At 32.4% G+C, this 20,763-nt stretch overlaps 1 protein-coding gene across 2 annotated transcripts in view; it reads left to right on the plus strand.

Annotated features, from left to right (window-relative positions):
• The first annotated feature begins 14,228 nt into the window (after positions 1-14,228).
• LOC124360161 (glutamate receptor ionotropic, kainate 2-like) overlaps positions 14,229-20,763 on the plus strand; it is a 67,086-nt gene continuing 60,551 nt past the window's right edge. For both annotated transcript variants that reach the window (XM_046813535.1, XM_046813536.1), the window contains exon 1: positions 14,229-14,360. In XM_046813535.1, the coding sequence (XP_046669491.1) occupies positions 14,252-14,360 (109 nt within the window). In that variant the 5' untranslated portion in view covers positions 14,229-14,251. The remainder of the gene's footprint in view (positions 14,361-20,763) is intronic.

Below are 20,763 nucleotides of genomic sequence, written 5' to 3' on the forward strand. Positions count from 1 at the left end.
CCTCTGTGTACATATTTCTTAAAGACAAATGCTGCTCTATTTAAATACTTGCCGTGAAGCAATAATATTTAATTACACTCTACGAAATTATGTAACAAAATAAATTATAATGAGGACTCTCAAACAAGGAAACTAATATGCTTTAGTGTGGTACCACTCGTCATGTCGGAACCGCATATCGTTTAGGAGATAACGAGACAGAGTATCCACTTAGTGGCCGGTTAATGGAAATCTGTGGCCACCCATTGACATTTGGTAATTAGACTGACGAGGTGGATACGTTATAGTTGATCAATACGTTGTACCATGGATTCCCTCTTCATGCGTGAAATAAACATTCTTTAGGAAATGAACAGTATAGTATCCAGTGAAAGGCCGGTTAATGGAAATCTGTGGCCACCCATTGACATTTGGTAATTAGACTGACGAGGTGGATACGTTATAGTTGATCAATACGTTGTAGCATGGATTCCCTCTTCATGCGTGAAATAAATATTCTTTAGGAAATGAACAGTATAGTATCCAGTGAAAGGCCGGTTAATGGAAATCTGTGGCCACCCATTGACGTTTGGTAATTAGACTGACGAGGTGGATACGTTATAGTTGATCAATACGTTGTAGCATGGATTCCCTCTTCATGCGTGAAATAAATATTCTTTAGGAAATGAACAGTATAGTATCCAGTGAAAGGCCGGTTAATGGAAATCTGTGGCCACCCATTGACGTTTGGTAATTAGACTGACGAGGTGGATACGTTATCAATACGTTGTAGCATGGATTCCCTCTTCATGCGTGAAATAAATATTCTTTAGGAAATGAACAGTATAGTATCCAGTGAAAGGCCGATTAATGGAAATCTGTGGCCACCCATTGACGTTTGGTAATTAGACTGACGAGGTGGATACGTTATCAATACGTTGTAGCATGGATTCCCTCTTCATGCGTGAAATAAATATTCTTTAGGAAATAAAACAGTATAGTATCCAGTGAAAGGCCGGTTAATGGAAATCTATGGCCACCCATTGACATTTGGTAATTAGACTGACGAGGTGGATACGTTATAGTTGATCAATACGTTGTAGCATGGATTCCCTCTTCATGCGTGAAATAAACATTCTTTAGGAAATGAACAGTATAGTATCCAGTGAAAGGCCGGTTAATGGAAATCTGTGGCCACCCATTGACATTTGGTAATAATACTGACGAGGTGGATACGTTATAGTTGATCAATACGTTGTAGCATGGATTCCCTCTTCATGCGTGAAATAAATATTCTTTAGGAAATGAACAGTATAGTATCCAGTGAAAGGCCGGTTAATGGAAATCTGTGGCCACCCATTGACATTTGGTAATTAGACTGACGAGGTGGATACGTTATCAATACGTTGTAGCATGGATTCCCTCTTCATGCGTGAAATAAATATTCTTTAGGAAATGAACAGTATAGTATCCAGTGAAAGGCCGGTTAATGGAAATCTGTGGCCACCCATTGACATTTGGTAATTAGACTGACGAGGTGGATACGTTATAGTTGATCAATACGTTGTAGCATGGATTCCCTCTTCATGCGTGAAATAAATATTCTTTAGGAAATGAACAGTATAGTATCCAGTGAAAGGCCGGTTAATGGAAATCTATGGCCACCCATTGACATTTGGTAATTAGACTGACGAGGTGGATACGTTATAGTTGATCAATACGTTGTAGCATGGATTCCCTCTTCATGCGTGAAATAAATATTCTTTAGGAAATGAACAGTATAGTATCCAGTGAAAGGCCGGTTAATGGAAATCTGTGGCCACCCATTGACATTTGGTAATTAGACTGACGAGGTGGATACGTTATAGTTGATCAATACGTTGTAGCATGGATTCCCTCTTCATGCGTGAAATAAACATTCTTTAGGAAATGAATAGTATAGTATCCAGTGAAAGGCCGGTTAATGGAAATCTGTGGCCACCCATTGACATTTGGTAATAATACTGACGAGGTGGATACGTTATAGTTGATCAATACGTTGTAGCATGGATTCCCTCTTCATGCGTGAAATAAATATTCTTTGGGAAATGAACAGTATAGTATCCAGTGAAAGGCCGGTTAATGGAAATCTGTGGCCACCCATTGACATTTGGTAATTAGACTGACGAGGTGGATACGTTATAGTTGATCAATACGTTGTAGCATGGATTCCCTCTTCATGCGTGAAATAAATATTCTTTAGGAAATGAACAGTATAGTATCCACTTGTGGCCGGTTAATGGAAATCTGTGGCCACCCATTGACGTTTGGTAATTAGACTGACGAGGTGGATACGTTTATAGTAGATCAATACGTTGTAGCATGGATTCCCTCTTCATGCGTGAAATAAATATTCTTTAGGAAATGAACAGTATAGTATCCAGTGAAAGGCCGGTTAATAGTATCCTTATTTGTGACATTTGATAATGAGAGGGTTGATAGGCAAGAATAATTTAGTTTATATTATAGTTAATTTTATCAGTGCTCTTATTTTACTGAAAAATTCATAAATATTTTTGTTTCAGACCGTTTGTTGCTGAGACTTTAATTGTGTATCATGACAGGATAATAGGACTTCGGACATTTTCCATCGTTATATGTTACAAAAGATATAACACAACGTTTCGAGGATTGGAATCTATCCTCTTCGTCAGGTGGAGGAGGTATTAGTACGTACAACAACAAAAAAACAGAAAGAAGAAAAGCAGGTAATAACATACCTGCTTATTATGTACGTATATGAAGTAGGTTGTTAAAATAGCGACATTGTATTGTAATTGATACTACATTTTATTCCAACAACTAATACATTCTGCATTATGTAAACAGAGGATTTTTGTCAATTAAAGACTGGGCTGTTTCTTTAAATAGCCTATTGTATTTGGGACTGAAATTAAATGTATAGTAAATGAGTGCCTAGGAACTCATTAAAGGGTGTAAGAAAAAGGTTAAGCTGGCTATGAATTTTCAGATTCTATGTGTTATTCTACGCTAAAAATGAGGAAATGTTTGGTTCCCAATTTCCACTTCATTTAGCAGCTATATGCCTATTTTTATTAAAACACTTTTATATTTGTTGTTATTTTTATGACTTGGTAAACTGTTCCCTTTCACAAGGTATGTTATCGCTAAAATATATTTTTTTATCAGTTTTAATATTTTCAAAATGGCGACCATTTAATTTTTGTTTTACGCAATATCTAATAAACCGCTGTTTTTATCAAAATGTAAAAAACAGAACAACGTTTTCAAATAACGTTTCCTTTTAAAGAATATCTTATTTGTAAAATTTATTAAGAAATAACTATTTCATTGGAGACTTTGTATAATCATGAAAACTAAATGGCCCATAATTTGACAATAATATGACAACATAAGCAAACATACAACCTGAGTCGCCAAATGCCAAAACAAGCTAAATCCACTCTGCAAGTTTTTTAGATAAATGCCAAAAACTGATTGCTTTTCTCACATCCATTACATTTTTATGATTTTTGTTTAAAAAAAAGGTTAAAAAATTAGTTATATTGTTTTAAAATTGCTAAAAAATGGTACAAAAGTTATAATTACTGCAGCCGATTAAATATATGGCATAGCTTGTTTTTGGAACAGTAACTATGATTTAGCTGCTTTTGGAAACTTACTCTCCGCCATTTGCTTTTTTAACTTTGGTTCCAAAACCAGTTAAATTGCGCTTACCATTCCAAAATAAGTTAAAAAACAGAACCTTATATTATTAAATCCTTTTTTTCTCAAAACATTGTAGCCTATATTGTTAGGTAAAGTTAGGTTAGGATTAATGAACACAATCGTATTCATTTTTCAATACAAAACCATGAATTTATTTATCTACAGAGTTTATAAAATAAATGTGTCGTTTATTAAAAAATATTTTCACTCAATCATAGGCTCATCCTCTTCATTTATTTCAAAAATCATCATCATCATCTTCTTCGCCTTGATTGGTGGTAGGTAGCTGGAATAAGTCCTTGAAAAACTTCAACTTTGGCTCCCGTTGCCAGTCATTTCCATAGTGGAGATTTAGCAAGCATTTCACATCATTGATTTTTACTTGTTTCACTGGGTGTCCTTCTTGTATCACTCTCAAAACTGCATTGTCAAAATTTTTCCCCCCTTTTCATTACTGACTTACTCTCGCCGATTTCAAATACATAGTTTGCTTCTCCTTGTACCAGGATGGAGTTTGGATTACTTTTACTTCTTGAAAAGATAAATTTCTTGGCCTTTTTGAAATTGAAAATGCCATTGTCCTGGTTTTTTTAGAACAGCATCGGTTAGAGTTTTCCAATCACTCACAGGGCAATCCGTCCCAAGTTTCACAACAGTACAGTGCTTTTCAATTATTTCAGTGTACTCATTGGGATTGTTGATTACACTCAGATCTTAAAATTTCCTTTCAAGTACTCCAAACACTCTATCAGGGGGAATGAAAGAATGGCCGACTACCGGAAAGAGTAGTACAACTTTAGTAACATGTTTAGGTGCATCTTTCAGGAGCCAATGAGCAATCATACCGACAACAGTTGTGTTCTTGTTTTGGCCACCACAAGCCGTCAGAGAAAAGTTTGACTGTGGTGACATTTTCCATGTTAGCGCTTGTTAACCTGTGGTAAACAGCAGATGCAATTTGACTGGACCCTTTTTGCATACTGGTTTTCAGTCCAGAGGTAAGAAAAGGTGTTTTCTGAAATTCAAGAGGACTTTAGAATGTCCCTCACAAATCACAAAATTATATAGATATAGCTGGCGCTTATAGTATGCGGCTTGGTCCGGTATTTTAGGAAGGAAGGACAAGATTTTTCTGACAATCATAGCTCAGAATAAGCTCTTTATCATTATTTTCTTGCAAAAGTTTGTAGAATTTGTCTGCACGGACTTTGTGGGCTTTTAGGTTTAGCTTTAGTGTTTCAACGCTTGCCTGCATCTTTTTCTGTGGCTAGTTCACACTCAAGCCTTGTGCAGGTTGAACACTTATCAGTGTACGGAGCGTCAAAACCAATGTTAAAGTTCTCAGAAAAAACCAGCCTGAAAAGTCATACTCACACTTTAATTCTTCAGTTGGATGCTGCTCAATATACATTTTCCACATTTTTGTAATGTTAAGCTCACTTGGAAGGTATTGCCTATGCTTTTTTTTCGCTCTGCAATAGTGTTTTTGTACTGGAATAAATGTTTTAATAAAAGATTTGATGCTGTCTTTCTTTATATTATATTTATCAACTTGGCGTGCTCCTCCACGAGTCTCCAAAGGTACGACGCCTGTTTCCAGGTACTTTTTGCAAATCAATTGCACTCGGTTTTTACTCTCTTGCAAAATTGTAAGTAGTGCTGCCCGACATACTTTAACATTCTCAGTTTTTTGTTGTTCCTCATTTTAGGTAAGAAAAAGTCAGTACTTACATTTCTTTTTGATTTGATACCTTCTGGAAGACGAGTCCTTTTTGCTGAGGAAACAATGACGTGCTGAAGAATAAAATTCTTCTTTGATTGAAGGTCAGCGTCTTTATAGTATTGCTGATGTATCTTTCTAACATCCTGCAGGGAAAGTTCTGCGCAGCGGTACTTACTTTTGGCCGAATGTTTTACAACTAGGCATCTGTGGAAATCCCTTCGGGCGGTGTCTAAAACAAAATAGGGATTATTAGTTTCTCCTATACCTTTAAAAAAATACTAACCTGTAATAAAAACAAATTATAGATCGCAAACGTTGTCAAAAACTGTTGTAGTTAAGTTAGGGCCTAAGCCTGAATTACTTTAGGCTGGTTGAGATTAAGTAGTTTAGTTGCGGTTATAGGTTAGTTTAGTTGAGGTTAGGTTAGCTTAGTTGAGGTTAGGTTAGGTTATTTTAGTTCAAATGAGTGTTACAAGATTAGGCTAGTTTAGTTTTCTTTACCAAATGTTGTTAACTTAGCTAGCAACTTTTGCAACAGTTTTCTTCCATGCTCTTTCGTTTTTCTTCCTTTTCTTTGCCAAAGGGCCAGGCATCTCTTCTACCAACTCTACTTGTTCCACATTTTTGGAGTTTCCACTGTTATGTCCATTATATTGACATTTTCTTGTTGAACAATTACAACTTCAGCATTTATAATATCAATACCAAACGCCTTCACTACCTTCTAAAATACCTCCTGTATGTTTCAGCCTCCATGTTTATGACACACAACAAATCAGGAGCTTTTAAAATAATGTTAAATAATTGAGTGCTATTGCTTCTTATAACACTATTTTAGCCTTTTGAAATTTTAAAATTAGCCAACAAAATAAACAATTAATTCAGAAGGAAAATGATCAGCAGTTTCCCTATAGGAAAAGTCTTTTGGGATTTTAACTTATTTTGACACAGAAACATGAAACATGTAAGTTATTGTAGTTTGATATAGCTGGTTTTGGAACATTGTCATCTGTGCAGATATGACTGTTTTTGGAACCGAATGGCTATAGGATATAACTGATTTTGGAACAACCTTCACTTTTAAATATTAATTTTTTAAACAGTTTTTAACTGGTTTTGGAACATTTTGAAGTGACAAATCTGTAGCCTAGGTAATACAGAACTCAATGTCATCAATATCTCAACTTTTTAAATTTTGGATTTAGCCTGTTTTGGCATTTGGCGACTCAACTAAACATAACCAAATTAACACGCTTATCAGACCAGTTTGCAATTTTGTTATGTATAAATTTATTAGATTTTGAAGGTTCAATATACAGTTTCAGTGTTTCATTTTAACTACAGTAACAGCTGGTTTAAATAAAATGTGTTCAAATATGTCAAATTATGGGCAAATTTTTGTATGTGTGATACGAAACCTTCCTTAAAACAGTTATTTCTTACCCTATTTTTATAAATGATGAATTTTTAAGACTAAGATGTTTTTAAAACCTTTTTTGTGTCATACATTTTTGATCATAACAGTGGTTTATTAAATATTTTATAAAACAAAAATTAAATGGCCGCCATTTTAAAAATATTAAAAATTATTTTAAAATATTTTTCTGATATAATGACTTCTGAAATGGACCCGTTTACCAAGTTTAGTAACAATCGTAAAGATAGCAACAAAGATAAAATGTTTTTAATGAAAAAAAATAAAATAACATATAGCTGCTAAGCAAATTAGAAAAATATTATTCCTCATTTTTTTGCTACGAATCACACATAGAACATGAAAATGCATAGCCAGTCTAACATTTTAGTTACACCCTGTATATGTAAAATTGGCTGCAACAAATTAAAAATTGCTTGTAATTGTGAAATCGCTAATAAGCGATTAGCCTTACTAATTAGTTATTAAAGGGCCAAAATACGTATTTCTTATTTACCCATTTCTCAACTGTTCAGTTCTTTTCTCTTATTAATGGCTAAATCAAAGTGTTCTAACTTAAGTTAAAAATTATGACCTATGGACAATGTGAAAAACCGTTTACATAAGTAACAATATACAATGCAATTTAAAACTCAGTAATAAACTAATAGTGTTTGTTTATGTCTGTGTACCCTGTACTTCTATTTTTAAACATAAATACTGTTATTCTTTCTTTCTATTTATTTTTATTTTATAAAATATTCATCCGAATTAATTACTTAGCCTCCGTATAATAATATAACATTATTTTGTTTTTTAACACTGTTGAATTAGTACGCAATTTCAAAAGAAACAAAACATGGTTAGTAGAGAATTAAGTAAATAGTAAACTACGTTCCGTTTATCCAAAATCCCTAAGTTAACTACAAACACTTATGGTTAGTCATCCTTTAATTAAGCTTTCAATTAAGTTTTATCAATAATTTTGTTTTTATATTAGGTACAATTCGTAAGTAAAAAAAAGTATCTGAAGGAAACAACATTTCAAAAAAACGCAACACAGCGTTGAGCTGGAAATAAATTTCTATTGGACATTGAGAAGCTTTCAGGAAATGTGAAGGAAAGGGATTAGGATATACCTTGAAAAGACACAGTATTTTGTCAAAGGAATAAAGAAAGGCTTTCGAGAGAGGGCTTGAAGCCTCCGTATTCACCAGCTGTTATTGAATTCTCTGTTAAGTACACGATTCATGTCTTACTCGTAGCATGGATTTTATAAAGGTGTCATGTTTTTATTTTTATCTAGTAGTAATCATTGATAAATTAAATTTTATCTATGTTCCTCAGTTACAATGTAATAGGCTTCAAATAAATGAGTATCATCGTATTTGAATTTAATAAACTTATTTTTCTTTGTTATATTAAATTAAATTGACATACATATATTGCCCCTGTAAATAGTTTAGTATATGTCTATTAAGTCTATGGTACTTATCTTGTTCAAAATTATTCCAGTAACACTACTTAAAGTTTATTAGCCTGCTAACTGAAAATCTTGCGAGATACAAAAAATATGTAAGAGCAAACATTATTTTAAATTATAACACAAAACTAAAACACTTTTTGATTGCAATAAAGTGCATAATAGCCACCATTAAGGCCACTATCTTAAGAGATATTGTAAAGAGTGAAAAATAAAAGTTATTTATAATTACATAGTTTGTGTATTTGCTTGAATGCGAATGCATGCCGTATTTAAACTATTATTCGCTAAAACTGACTAACGACTTCATGCAAGTTATCTACAAGACAGTATTGTCATTGTACTAAGTTTGGTCTGACTTTATTAAGAATGACGGTCTTTAAAGAACAACAGTTACGCGCGACTGATAAGAGACGGACATCTCAACACGAATCAAGGATTCCTCGAACTGACATCCCATCTTGGACTTTCCGACATTTAGACTTGAGAGAGTAACAGCCAAGTTCCTTGAATGTCAGACAAATATTGACAATTGAAAATTTGTCAGTACTGGAAGGTGCGCTTGTTTTAATATTTCAACTTCACAATAATGCCATTATAGTTGATAGGTCTTATGGTTAGTGTTGATTTGTGTTATCTGCAGCAGTATAAAACATGCATTATAAACCTTGTCTATACCATTTGTTATAAGAATATTTTGGCGAGATAGTTGTCTAGTAAATTTTTAAAGAAGTGTAGGCCTAATAATAATTATGTCATAATACTACAAATAACAAACTGGATAGATGATAAAGCACAAACCGGGAGCCCCAAGAGTGAGAGGTATCAGTTGATTGTTGCGCCTGGCTTGTGCAAGCGTATCTTTATGTTGTCTTGCTCCCTTATGCGTTGGCGGATTTCGTTGGAAAATGAACTGTTGGATTCGGTATAACAATCTTAAAATATTTAGTATCTTTTAAAATTATTATGTAAAACAGATGATGCCTATCATAAGGCAAAATATTTACTGCTACAGGATTGTGCAAGCGTATCTTTTAAGTGGTCGTGCTCCCTTATGCATTGGCGGATTTCGTTGAAACAAGAACTGTTTAAATTGTAATAAAATTGCTTAAATAGTTGGTGTTATGTAACGTTTTATAAATATAATGTATTTTTGTTATTTAACTTTAAACATTTTCAATAGACACCCTTTTATTAATATTACAGAAAACAACACAGTTATTTGTTTTTATTTTTCTCATATTTATTCAAACCTACAAATTTTGTTTCCGCTAGCTCATCGACACATTTTTCGAGTTATATTTTATTCGAATAGTTTTTGTTTGAAATGATTAATACTATCATCTAAAGAATATTGTGATACACGTTTGTGAACACACTGTATATTACTGCTCTCAAAAATATTGTTCGTACTGTTAAGTGCAAAAAACTGATCATTTTTTTTTCAACAAACCCGTATCCAGAAAGCAACGAATCTAAGTTTTGTATGTTGACAGTGTATGTATTTTAGAGAAATATTCTTACCGAATATGGCACAAAATTTGAAAAATACATTTGTGGTGATATTTTATTTTTTTTTAACCAACAGAGTGCAGAAATCCAGAGTATTGTTATTGTAAAGTCGTCGTCGATCGCTTTTCATTTCCCGTTGTGACACTGTTTCCCTAGCGACAGCATAGTGTGGGCTAGATTTTCCAGTCTGCAGCCACCACACCACATGCCAATGATAAATATTCATGAATCTATCACTTTGAACCAACAAAACTTCGTTAACTTTTCGGAATGACTAGGGAAACTTTAAGAGGTTGTAAATGTTATAAGAGGTTCCCCCTTAAATGCCTTTATGTCATGATTTTATGTGATCTTAAACATGATAATACGTCCACATATTGATTTATTTTATCAGACATAAGGTTTTATTAAACTTGTATTTTACGAATATGTATCTTACTTAGGTTACCTTTTTTTATAGATACCGTATCGATAAATAATTTGAAGCATATGGAATAACGTGTGTGTGTTGAACTTTAGTTTGGTATATTTGATTTTGTAAATCCATATTGTTGTATATAGTAAATATGTGGTATTTGATTGGTAAACCTGTATCACCGTTGGCAATGTTTAAATTCTAATTTTTTATAATTAAGGGTTCTTCTTCTTAATACGGTTCAATAGTTGTTGAATTACATATTATTGTCATATTTAATTTTCCTATAGCACATGTGCCTTATTCAAGGGCCAAAAGACATTAAAAAAGGTAATAGATCAAACAAACTTACACATTGATATCTTTTGCAGAATTTTCATTTTCTCTTCCATTTAGTTATGAAAGTAATTTATTTTAAAATGGTATTAATACATAATTTTTGTTATACGTTTACATCTTTTGGATTTAGCCTCTTATTTATGTTGCTTTAAACCAGCCAACAAACAAGATAACAACTAGGATGACAATAAAAATAGTAATTAAGATAACTCAATTGCTTCATATGAGTTGAAAAACAAGTTTATTGCTTACTCTTTGGTTCAAATATTCTGTTAAGATTTTCGGGAGTTTTAACGATTTCATTTATGTGTTTTTGTACGGTTTGACAATCGATTGTGAACAGTCACATTGCATAGCGTTATCGATTCTGATTCTGTAGATTATTTCATACTATAGGCTACCCGAGGTTTCACACGCAATTTCTTACCGAAAAACAGGAACGCCATGGTTGTCTTCATGTTAAATGACATTTTAAGCGCTCCTGGCATAAGTGATAGTCAATGAAACGTATCCCAATCTAATAATCCATTTTAGAATGAAGTTTAAAGAGCAATGTTTTGAGCCACGCAGTCTGAGAGTGAAACAGTTTTACAGTACCCCTGTGTAATAATTCGAATTTTTCTCCAATACTCCATGATATTGAATTGAATATTTGGTTTCAGTAACAATTAAATTATTTTAAGACATTGTGGAGCTTCTACAACTATCAAATAGTCAAAGTGCTTAGCATTTCAGTTAACATACTTATGATGTAATAAATAAATAGTTTTGGAATTCAAAAGGCTTATTTTAAGCGCGTTTTCGTGGCTAAGAGCTTCAGGGAGTAGGCGAAATTGGGGATTAGCTTTTATTGTAGGATTTACGCGTGTATATTTCAGAAATGATCTATATTTCAGATGCCATGGTTCAATTTGCCTTGTAGCTCTGGAAATAGGAAGGATACATATATATATATATATATATATATATATATATATATATATATATATATATATATAAAATTTTGTAAAAAGAATGTATCCTTTCTATTTCCAGATTCCATATATATATATATATATATATATATATATATATATATATATATATATATATATATGTATATATATATATATATATATATATATATATATACATGTTGATTGATTTACGATACAGTAACTGGTTTTAAATATTCTTTACGATTTATGAATTGTAGATAAGAAAACATGTATCCAGTTAGGCATAGATATTATTGTATGCTAATATTTAATTTTAGTTTGGAATTAAAGTTTATCTATATTCAAAAACCAAATAACATAGATAAACTAGGACAGGTAGGACAGGTCAATTTCCATGTGACTTTAAAGTAAAATAGTACCACTTCAAGGTCGGAGAAAATATATGGTAACTCTATTTTTCCAAGCAAGAAGTGACGCTTATTTGTTCTCTTGGAATGATAAAAATGTATTCTGATTCAAATAAAAATATATCGGAAACAGCATATAATTTCTAACAATCGTCAATAATGTTCAGGAATACTATAGAATATGAGTTTAGATCGACATCGCAGAATTGTAGGAAGAGAGCAGCACCGGAAGTGCCGCAAATCACGTGACTGGTGACATCATTACCGGTACGAGTTATCTCCCTTCACGTTCACTACGGACATTTGTCTTGTTACCTCTGTGTGAAAATTTTCACAGGCGACTGTGCATCAGTTTTTCTAGAAAGAATATTTAGAATATTGCCTGAAAGATAACAACATCAAATATGATGAATTCAGTTAAATTAGTGCTTAAGTGGTATAATGGTTAGAAGACTCGCCCATAAGTGTGAGATCTTAAATATATATAACAAAAATTCAACATTTACATTGATGGAAATTTTTTCTTTGAAATATTTATGTCTACAATACCATGCAAAATCACTTTTACTGGTATGATTTATAAATAATACTACAAAGAAAATTGCCGGGTATTCCATACTACCCACTATAGGTACAGATGTTTAGTAATACTGGAATACAAATTTTATAGGAATACTAAAACCATGATCACCTCATAATTTAAATTACGTTACCGTATTTTATTGAGATATATTCAATACGATACGTAAACCTTAGACCATTTAGTTGACTGGTGTCGAAGCTGGGTCCGGGGGTAAATAAACAAATAAATAAATATTGGCGACTAAATGCACATTTTGCATGTTTGCATAAAGGAAACAGTGGTGAAAATTTCAACTTCATCTTTGGCTTTTTCAATACAATGCACGTTATTGTCTACTGTAATACATATATTGGAATTATACTCAAATCAGAAAGTATAAAAGCATTATCCAAACTTTTTATTTGAATAACACATTTTCTGGGAATGAAGAATTCAAAATTACCATAGCTTTAAATGGTTTAAATTACTTCATATACTGACATAATATGTGACCTATTTGACTGAAAGTGATCAATTTTTCATCCCTTAATAACTCATATTTTAGAGCCATATTCTGCTTAAATACTACCTTGTCTTTCACGGATATTTTGGACTTTTACAAGTTAAAGCAATTGATATCCTAGCTTAGTCATTCCTTAATAGACCACATTTTTAATTCAGTGGCTAAATTTAACCTAAAGAAACTCAAATTAAATAAATGTTTCTTAAAAATAGATCGAATATTATTCACTGTTTTATAACTAACGATTTCAGTGTTTCAGGGTATTCTAGGTCTACGTACACCATCGGTAGCAAGCTTTAACTATATTCTGTACATCGAATGATCATACAATATAATGAAAATCGTCTCCTCTTTCACAGAAGCTATCAAGCTTGCAGTGACGTCACCCATTCGTTTCCGCATTCCCTGGTCACGGCGGTACAATAGTTTTTCCAATAGGGTAGTACTTTAATTTTGAAAGTGCTCTTTGCTATAATTTCTGTGAAGAAACAAAAAAAGTAAAAATGACTTTTTATCCCTACACAAAAAAGTTATGGGTGATCAAAATTACTTTAGTGAAATGTTGTGGCATAGCCAAGATAAAAACGGTTGCCCTACATTAAATGTATGTAACCCCTCAAGGAGAGATCAAAACCCTTTTCTACTTGTTCTGTCTTCCTTCAAATTATCTTAAAGGGCTATGCATTTAAAATAGTAACGTTTTTTCTAACTACAAAAATCGGACCACCTTAAAGCATTATGACGCAATATGGCAGTAGAGGGACAAGGTTGTATCGTACGTACAGTCAACGTATGAACAAATGTGAAAATGAGACGGATGATATATAGAGGTCAGAAAAAATAATTATGGACCTAAGGATGAAACTTTTAGTATTCCATGAGTACAGGAAACTATGGAGGTTTTTTATTTATACCAAAACACAATGAATTACCTTTTAAAAAATACGTCACCTGTGTTACAAACAAACCCATGATAATAAATAAATACAATTCTAGCTTTTTAGTTAGTCTAGGATGTTATAAAAATATAAGAGTGCGAGAACTTTAAAATAAAGCAAAATTAAGTTTTGCGCAATTGTGGACATTTTGGTGACGCGATCAACATTTCTGATGACAAAAGCCGAGTGTAAAGGTGGGGCAGGCGACCGTTGCTGGCTCGGGCCCAGGCTAAAGTTAGCCTAGAGTCTGCGGCCTGAGGCCTGAGGCCAGTGAGTGGCAGTGAGTGTCATGTGGTGGATGTTGTTAGGCCTACTGGCCTACGGCCTTGCCGTGTCACCCGTGGCTGGAGTTAAGCAGCGAGCTAACTACCAAAGGCTCAAGGATGACTTTACCATCGGTAGGTAATCAGCCCATTACACGTATATTTGTTTGTAATGTAGCAACGATGCCAATATGGACTATGCCAAAGTGCATGGTGTTGTGATGGTATTTTTAAACAAGAATGGTGGGAGTCTGCATCAATGAACTTAGACAAGCATCAGAAGTGTTTATTTAAATTATTTTAAAATTAATATTTTTCACTTAATTTATACCTCGTTTACAACAAGATCATTCAGAATGGTTTATAATTTGGAGTACTCAAAATATTGATACATGTAAATTATTTCTTGACAATCTTATTATGTATATCATATACCTTATTTTCTTTCCATGGAATAATTAATTGTTAAAATATTATTGAATGGATTACAAAATACACACACACAATGTGTGCATGGTGTTTTTGTACCTGCACTCTTTATTGTACCTGTACTAAAGTTCGAAAAACAACCAACCTATGTAAAAATTAATGTGTGACACACTAATTTAATTTTAACGATAACAATTTTAAATCGTATATTATTCCATTGCTTAGGAATTAAAGGAAAGTTTATGTAATATAAGCTGAAATTTTATTTACAACTTGCGACCAATTTTAACTGAAAAGTTCTCTACTTGCAGCTTACTTTATTTACAGGCATCTCTCAGCAGTTCTACATAACGCATGGGTTTATATTATATAAGATTTTGCATAAACTTTCTCATAATATTTTTTTATTTAAGACTATCGTAAATTATCAGCTGAATCAATTTGAAAATCAATTTATTTGTGCCTCACACATATAGTCTTTACCTCAACTCAATAAGCTGCTACTGCATTGTGTAGGCCAGCCTTATTTCTGATTTATCTACTTACTGCCACATTTTTGTAGCCTCGGTGTGGCCTATTCTAGAACATTCCCGCTAGGCGTCACTCTTTCTATTCCCGGCGATTTAAATTTACAGATGTTTACATTGTGGTGAGCATATAATTATTATTTACACACGTTTCCCATTCTCTACTACTATGGTGCTTACACTTTTGATTTTGTAACAGTCAATGACAATATTATACTGTATCCACTTTGAATATTATTCCACTCGAAACGTCATGGTTGCTCGATATCTATAAATAAACGAAAGAATTAGTGATTGCAAAATTTGTTGCAGGAAAGTATAAAACATGATGTATATTTACAAATCGCCACGAACTAGCTTACTACATCATGCCACACAATAATCATATAGAAACAAGGTCTATTCAAATTTAGAGTGAAAGCCTTCTTCACCGACTGATAATATAGTCAAGGGCTTAAGTTTTTCATATAATAATAATGCTTTATTGCAGAAAGTCTTGTCGTTTTTATGATATGATTTCAGTTCATATAAAGAATTTAAACTATGTGTAAATTTATTAACTATTTGTCAATGTTTTGAAAATTGATGTAATGTTTTTATCGAAAATAGCCATAAGCTAATAAACAAACATACGTTTGTGATACTTAAAAACCTAATTAATTATATAAATATATATGAGATAAATAACATCAAAGGCAATACTTAACCAAAATTGCAGTTAGCACAATATTCATTTTTGCAGTTAGCACAATATTCATTTTTGCAGTAGGTGATTTAATTAGAATCTTCCACATCTATTCAATAATAAGGTAATTCAGAACACTTTCTGGGGGGTTCCACAAATTCTGCAAAGGAACATTAATTCACAGATCCAATGCCGATACGAAAATGAAAACAATAAGAATTCAAAGATAACAACGTTATCGTCTGAGCTCTGAACACCATTCATCATATTTTTCACAGTTTATTAGTCCGTTGTTTTGTCTAAAAGTAGACTAATGCTTTCAACGGGATATTTTTGTGCCACCCGTTTTCTGGCAAAGACCGCTTCCCCAGCGCCGTTGTCACATTCCACGTTTACTAACAACAGAATAGCCTGGATCTTCTATCATTTCTAAAATAATAATTAATAATTATTCATTCTATTTTTAATTTTTCTTATTGCTTGAATATGAGGGTCTAAATAGTCATTTAAAAATATTTAGTAATGTATATGTTTTTAACTTGTTTACAATCAACTTGTATTAACATTTACTGTTTCCTACACATAACATAGCTATCGTAGGAAAGGTTGATTCAATTTTAATGTTGTTTTAGCTCTAGTTCACCTTCCTTTTATTACATCTGAGGCTGCCTTAGACCTGAGTCCTGGAATTTGGAGTCATGTTCGTCTGAAGAGATCCAAGGAAAGTCGGTGACAAATAAGATAACAGCAAACTTTTACATCGCTTCGACATCAGACACACCTATAAATAGGTGAAGTGGCAGACTCATTGTCTCATTAGGAGCACAATTGAGTGCACTACGATGTTTCAGACACGTTCCTGAGCACAGTGGAGCAACTCAGTTTTCTGCATATAACTCAGCTATGGTAGGAAAGGTAGATTCAATTTTAATGTTGAATTTAGTTCCAATTAACTTTCCTTTCATTGCAGCATCTGCTATCTGACGCTGTCTCATACACGACCCCTGGAAATTGAATGCACTCAATTGCGCACCTGATGACGATCATTTCACCTATTTATAGGTGTCTGTTATGACGAAACGATGTAAATGTTCGTTTTTGACCGTCTTCATCGCCGATTTCTTTGTATCTCTTCAGATAAACATTACTCTCAATTCCAGCACTCAAAATTTTCTTTATACATTTTATATAAATTATTATCACAGCTGAAAGATTCTACATGCAATTGTTTCACTCAACGATGGGGAACGAATAAATAAGAAAAGGTATAGGCATGACAATAACTTATTCGTAAACACATAAATGTATTATGCTTCGTTAATTGTTAAGGTTATATTTACAATTACTAAAACCTTGCGTACATATTCTCTGCCAAAAGTTATTTTAAAAACAACAAACAATTAAGATTGTTGTGAGGTTATTCCTAATCGGTTGTGACAGTCATTAAAGTACTTTTTTAACATAATGGGTGATTTTTCTCCTGTTATAAAGTATAAAGTGCCATAAAGTGGACTTAATAACCCTATACAAAGCTCATAACCACCGCCTATTCCTTAATTAAAAGCTGCGTTATAAGGTAGATAGCGTGCGTGACATTGTTATAAGGACATTTTAACTTGCTTTCCTGCTGTTATGATTCTAAACTGTAAAATTACGTTTTGCATCTTTTTGCCGTGAAATATTATTCAAAACGTATTACACTATTAATTTTTCACTTCTTTCCTTAATAAACAAGCAGGTCAGAGAAGCCAACTTTTGTCAAAAGACAACTAAGATGGGTATTATGACAGTCTTCTAGTAGTCTACATAGTAACTTTGTGTTTGATTTATTTTTTATTTATTTATTTATTTACAATCATTGTTACAGGTACAAAGACCTATGCATTATAATAATAAAAGAACTTTATACTTCCTAAAATCTACAGTTAAAAGTATATTTTTCTCATAATTTTAATTTTCTTATCTGGACATTGATTTACTTTGTGCCTAATAGTAGTTTCAAAAAGAAGAGTTGTTACCATTAAACTAACCCTATGCTTTCAAGACTCTAAATGCAAATAAATTGAAAATTCTAATCAAGTTAAACCAAAATATTATTGTGCTTTCATAAAATAAAGGTAACATAAAACAGTTGATTACATTTAAAATGTTCTTTCAATTAATAATATTTGTTTGCTGTAATGCAACTTTAAGAGACCAAGATGATAATTTTCGCTACTTAAGAGACCATTGGCGTATAGCTCTGAGGGCTTTTCTAAATAAGAATATTCTAATTCATGTCAGGGACCCTAAGAATGTCCATGTAAAATTTCAGTACAATCAGTTGAATGCTTTATGCGTGAAAGAGTAGCAAGCAAACAATGTCAATTTCACGTTTATAAATAGATTAGGATTAGTGATGAAAAGGGTCCATTCACTGATAAATAATAATTACCTACATCATACAGTAAAAGGAACATTTTAGGTTTGAATTTGTATGTCGATCAGTTCTGCTTTGAATAATATTCAAAATGTTGAGTCATTATTTCTCAAACGAGGTGCTCAAAAATCTAAGTAATCAGGTAATAACGCATTATTACGTACTATATTTTGTACCACTTTCTTAATTTCCTTTATAAATGTTCCAAAACTAAAATTTGAAAATTTGAAAGCTAAAAAAATAAGTAAATTACATTTTAGAATTTTGGAAAAGGTAAACTATGTGTTTAGAATTTTAAACACTTTACAATGAATCCTTGTTAAGAATATTCAACCTTTCGTAAAGGGGAATACAATTTTGGTTACCTCATTGGAGTAGTCCACATATATTTTAACTGGAGGGTTATCCTGTATTTTATTTTAAACGTATAACCTGCTTACCTTAGCCTAAATAATAGGTTTAAATAGTAATGTTTTTCTTTAAGAAATGTCGATTTTGATATTTAGACAGCTATTCTGAATAGATGTTTTGAGGTGGTTTATCTTGGCATGCCTTCCCTTCGAGAAACATTATATAATGAATATTGAATAGTCAATATTTTAATCCTATTTGCATGGACATAATCTTTCCCATATCAAATTGTGTATAAACTATTGTCTACAAATTAAAATGGGTGGTAGTTTTATCATTGTTTGCATATCATAACCTTTAGGTACAAAATTTACTATTAAATAATTTTTTTAAAGTTGGATATTGTCTTATAATTTCCTTTTTCGAATATAACGGAAACAAATGAGACATAACTGAGTTTTTAGCTAACCGATAGTAACGTTTATCTATCACTCTTGGCGCTGCAAACATTTCAGAGACTGTTTGTCTGTCTGTCCAAACGATGTCTCGAAACTAAACTGTCCAATAGACATAAAATTTTGTCTTAAAATGCACGAAAGCTTCATATCTACGCAGTAAACGCTGAGTTTGATGAGGGTGGATGTCACCGAGGGATTTGGCTGAGCGTTACGGAATATTTAACAGTAGTATTATGGGTAATCATGATGGCAACGATATAAATCAAAATAAATAAATTTTTAAACAAACTGAATGTAATTATTTTAGATTTCTAAATGTGATTTTTATTCATAGAGAAAAATAAAAAAGAGTGGAAAGTCAACTACTTCACGATTTATTTTCAGCGGACCCTTGCAGTGTAGTATCCTCCTTACGTCACCAAAACTTTTATTATTTGAACACTGCTATGATACCTAATTTAATGAACAAACTTGGAATGTAATATGTGGCAAGGTACCTCAAGAATATTTCAATTGTTGAATAATTTCCGTGACATTTTGTTTCTACATAAACAAGGAGGTTTCCTGTGATGGTCCAATTCAAACTACGGATGGCTGAGCGTCATTGAAGGTTATGAATCAGTAGGCTGACACAGTTTCCTGCCGTAAGGGATGTAAAAATTTCTGTATCACTGCCCGTCTGTCTATCTATCCAGAGGACATGTTGAGAATGAAATTAGCCATAAATTTTAAATCTTGCATGCAATGATTGCAAGCAAAGCCTGTTATGCAACACGTAGTGTGTAGAATTCCTTCCTTGCTTATTTTAAAAAGTTTTAAAAATAGGAGTACAATCAAATTGGGATATAATAAATGGATGCCCTGAATAAACCAAATACATCGATGATACTCGTATATATTTAATTAAAAACTCATTTTTATCCAAACAAATAAAATTAAATTAAAAATATTCCCAGAGTTCAGCAGGAAACTGCCGATTAAACTTGGTGAGAGCTGAGACAGTGTACCTTCGCTTGTGGACTTATTAACTCATCCTTGACTCCATTTGATATTCATGTAAACCCCGCACCACCCCTCCTCAGCAACAACCCCCACCCACACTTCCACCCACCACACCTCAGAAAACTGCCGCCTTTGTTAAGTGGCGGGATCATTACGTAGTGGAAGCACTTCTTATGAGGACTTAGTTCTTACTTCAAGAATAAACTTTTTAACTGCTTCTCTGCTACTTATGTTCTCTCTTTCAGGGTAAAAATACATCAGACATGACACGGTAATAACATTAATGTCAAACCCATTTGCCATTGTATAATTCTATACATACCACATATTTAGATAAATCTTCGTTGTTTTTCTACTTTGCGGAATTTTATTCGAGTTCACTTATGTACATGGGCCGAATATTTAGCATTAAAAACTCAGGGTTCTTTCAAATCTCAACAATTTGCACAATTATTCTACGATAATCTTTAATAACTAAGATTTTAATATATTTGTATCTATAAACTTAACTAAATTTAATCCAGGAAAATGTAAAAAAATATAAGAATATAAATATTTTTTGTGAAGTATTGATTTGGTGAGTAATCAATGTGAAATAACATTTTTATATTGCTTCAATGTTATTGTATAGTTTTGGTGTTTAATGAAGTCTCATCTCTATTATGTC

The sequence above is a fragment of the Homalodisca vitripennis genome, chromosome 4 (assembly GCF_021130785.1).
Source record: "Homalodisca vitripennis isolate AUS2020 chromosome 4, UT_GWSS_2.1, whole genome shotgun sequence".
Lineage (NCBI taxonomy): Eukaryota > Metazoa > Arthropoda > Insecta > Hemiptera > Cicadellidae > Homalodisca > Homalodisca vitripennis.